Source organism: Saccostrea cucullata, unplaced genomic scaffold, assembly GCF_032062105.1.
Source record: "Saccostrea cucullata isolate Sc308-1 unplaced genomic scaffold, CSIRO_AGI_Scuc_v1 ctg1281, whole genome shotgun sequence".
NCBI lineage: Eukaryota > Metazoa > Mollusca > Bivalvia > Ostreida > Ostreidae > Saccostrea > Saccostrea cuccullata.
Genome location: NW_026927343.1, coordinates 294,649 through 298,007, shown reverse-complemented (window position 1 = coordinate 298,007; position 3,359 = coordinate 294,649). Strand labels below are relative to the sequence as shown.

General features: G+C 35.1%; 1 protein-coding gene across 1 annotated transcript; it reads right to left on the bottom strand.

Moving 5' to 3' along the window:
• Nucleotides 1-384: 384 nt before the first annotated feature.
• On the bottom strand, nucleotides 385-2,675 carry LOC134274152 (ras-related protein Rab-43-like). The gene is made up of 2 exons (XM_062756407.1): nucleotides 2,383-2,675; nucleotides 385-606 (listed from the first exon to the last, which is right to left on the bottom strand). The coding sequence occupies exons 1-2, from the start codon at nucleotides 2,578-2,580 to the stop codon at nucleotides 400-402; spliced, it is 405 nt and encodes a 134-aa protein (XP_062612391.1). The 5' UTR covers nucleotides 2,581-2,675; the 3' UTR covers nucleotides 385-399.
• Between the last annotated feature and the right edge of the window lie 684 nt (nucleotides 2,676-3,359).

Below are 3,359 nucleotides of genomic sequence, written 5' to 3'. Positions count from 1 at the left end.
GACCTGCATACTTCAAGTGCCGATCGCAAAGGATCAAACAGTTGCTACCCATTTTTTATGTACTTAGGTCAATTGCAGCTGAGATTCCAACTCAAGACCTCCAGGCCTGGGGCCATAAAACTTGGACAAGCTCACTATTGATCTCAGTCTTACTTTTACTAAAGGAATATATAGTGGATTAGTGAGACTGAGATTAAAAGTGAGCTCGTCTAAGTTTTATGTCCCCCTGGGCCTGATCATTAAGCAAAGGCTCTACCAACTTGTCAAACAAAATATGAAGGTATTAATGTGTAACTCTATCTAAAATAATGAGCATGTTTGGTCTTTATGAGTTCTTCCTTTGCTGCAAATCTCAAGAACTGTTTTGGTAGTATCCACATATGGTACACACAGTACTCACTACAATGTTACATAGTACTCACCAATGATACACTGTACAATGTTAGGTCCTGCATATCTCTTTACATCTTCAATCCACCGCGGCACACTCTCAAATGAAGCCTTCTTTGTGATGTCATAAGCTATAATTACACCATTGGCACTGCGGTAGTAACTCTGAGTGATGGTTCGAAACCTCTCCTGTCCTGCTGTATCCCAAATTTGGAGCTAAAATTATGGAATTGTATATTCAGACCCTGTCTGTTATACACTACACCACATGTTTACATTTACTCTCCCATCGTGTTCCCTTTAGCTATTGATCACATTTAGGCTTCCGTAACCTCCCCATCCATCCTACACTGAATTGAATATGCTCAACATGTTCGAGGTATTGGCAGTTCAGTGAGAAAAATATAACAGTCAGATAAGTCTGACTTCTTCTATTTCAGATCTAGAGGAGGGGCCCCTGGAATTGAAGTTTTATAATGGACTTTAGATGGAACACCCCCCCCCCCCCTCCCAAACCCCTTGAGATATAGGTTTTGCACATTTGGAAGATAAGTTTCCATTTTTTTCCCCAGAAATTTCTGGGTTGAATTTTTTTTAATGGGGTTGACCCACCCCCTAAAAAACCCCTCAGATCTCCTTTGAATGATAATTGGGGTACGTGTTCCAAGTATCAACATGGCAGAATAGTTTTAAGCAGTCAAAAAACTCTCGTATAGTGAGTTCATCTTTGTCTTGTATGGATACATTCTTAAGGTGGAAGGTATTATTCAATCCAAAACAATTTGTTCTTATTAACTAGTGGTCATTTTCAGTGCTACTTTGAGCACTTTCCCTATTTTTTTTATATTACTTGAAGTGTTTTAAAACTTTTCTGCTAAGTATAAGATATATCTATATGGTAGCCATTGAGGATCTTTCCAAAGAAAGGTAATTTGCTATAATAGCTAAGTTATATTAAATGTAACTATATGCTTTTACATGTAATCACAAATTTCTGTGTGGGTTCAATTTTCGAGGTATGAAGAGACCCATGAATTTATGTCCACCACAAAATGTAAAATGTTAAATACAGAATGAACTACTTAACGATTCTTCATCCACAAAATAAAACCTTCAAAAACCATGAGTCTTTCATTAAGCTATGAAAATTTCACCCACGAAAATATGTGATTTTACAGTATCAAGGGACTACACATGTACTAGTGTGTACATATATTCATGTAGGTCCATGCCTGTACTCATGTCCAGCACAATACCCTGATAAAGGTATATAGCTTTATCAAGGTATTACAAATACATGTACCTTATTTTATGTAACGAAAATACAAAAAAAAATGTTAAAAAATTAAATTTAAAAGTCGAATTATGAGTTGTCGTCAGTGTGTTCACTCGTGCATGAAAAGTACTCAGGTATCAAAACGACAGCATAAAGGAATGTCTCCTCACACGACATGCTTTTACAGATTTCTTTGTCTTTGAGTACTTTATTTGCATGAGTGAATTTACTGAAAACAACCCAGACCTCAACTTTCAGTCTTTGTTTTGTTTTTTTTTTTTTTTTTTTTTTTTTTGCATATTCATTACAAAAAATACCTTGATCAAGGTATTTGTTATACCTTGATCAAGCTATATAGCTTTATCAAACCATATACCTTTATCAGGGTATTGTCCTGGACCTGGTACTAGAATATTCTGGGGATTTTCGACCAGGGTACAAACTTTATTTTCCAATCACCCTGTATGTTATGAAAAAACAACTCCCTCAAAGACAAACTTGTATGAACATTCAGTTTAGTCAGCAGGTAGATGAGGAAGACGTAAGTGATACTGTAGACATTACAGCCAGCTGACAGATAAAGGACCCAAAATAATGCTACTGATGATGTCTGATTTTTTTTTCTGTGACCATTATGTTCAACACAGATTCTTAAAGAAAACAAGTAAAAAGCAGATATATACAATATGTATGTTGTTTCATGTTTGTTCCGATACCTTTATCAGCTTTCCGTCTATCTGTAAAGTTTTCATGGTGAAGTCGACCCCAATCGTCGAGCCATGTTTCTCCACGTATGTCCCTGATTTGAACCTCTGGACCACGCACGTCTTCCCGACCCCCGCATCCCCTATCAACACAATCTTGAATAAATAGTCAAACGTGTCGTCTGAATCTGCTCCTGGATACGGTCCCATTTGGTCAGCTGACGGCACTCAATGAGATCATCTGTGTCGTGTTTTTGTTGTGAAAAGAAAAGCGGAAGTGCACACTCACAGTGCCCCCGATCGGATTGCCTCTACACATTCCTGCACAAGCAACGGCAATATGCGAGGCAATCCGATAGCGAGTGTCATTTGATATCCTGCAGACAAACTTTCGAATTTTATTTGTCGTGTCTTGCATTATAAGTTTAACATTCATATATAAATTTAATAGCTAGATAATTTATGACAGAATAATATTGGATTCAATAAATAAAAATTATCGCTCAGTTTCGTAAATGGTTTAAGCAATTATGTGGCGGATCCAACCGCTGACAGATAAGTCGGACCATAACAGAGTCGGACTATAACAAACTCGGACTATAACAAACTCGGACTATCGTATATATATATATATATATATATATATATATATATATATATATATATATATATATATATATATATATATATATGTGTGTGTGTAGTAATAACAGATCCCTGTGTTGAATATGAAATTAATTTGTATTTTGTTAGATATATTAAGTTGAAGACTATAGATATGTATGTTTTACCAATTAAAACAATTTTAAAAGACTTTTTTTCTTATTTTTTATCCATTTTACAATTTAAAGTATAAGTTGTAGACTACGCCTGCTGAGAAAATGTATGTACCTGTCATGTTATTTTCCTAATTTTTTTTATTAAATATATTAGTAGATAAATTACTTTAAAAGAATATTTGGATGCAAAAAAGTAACTTAATTTACCCC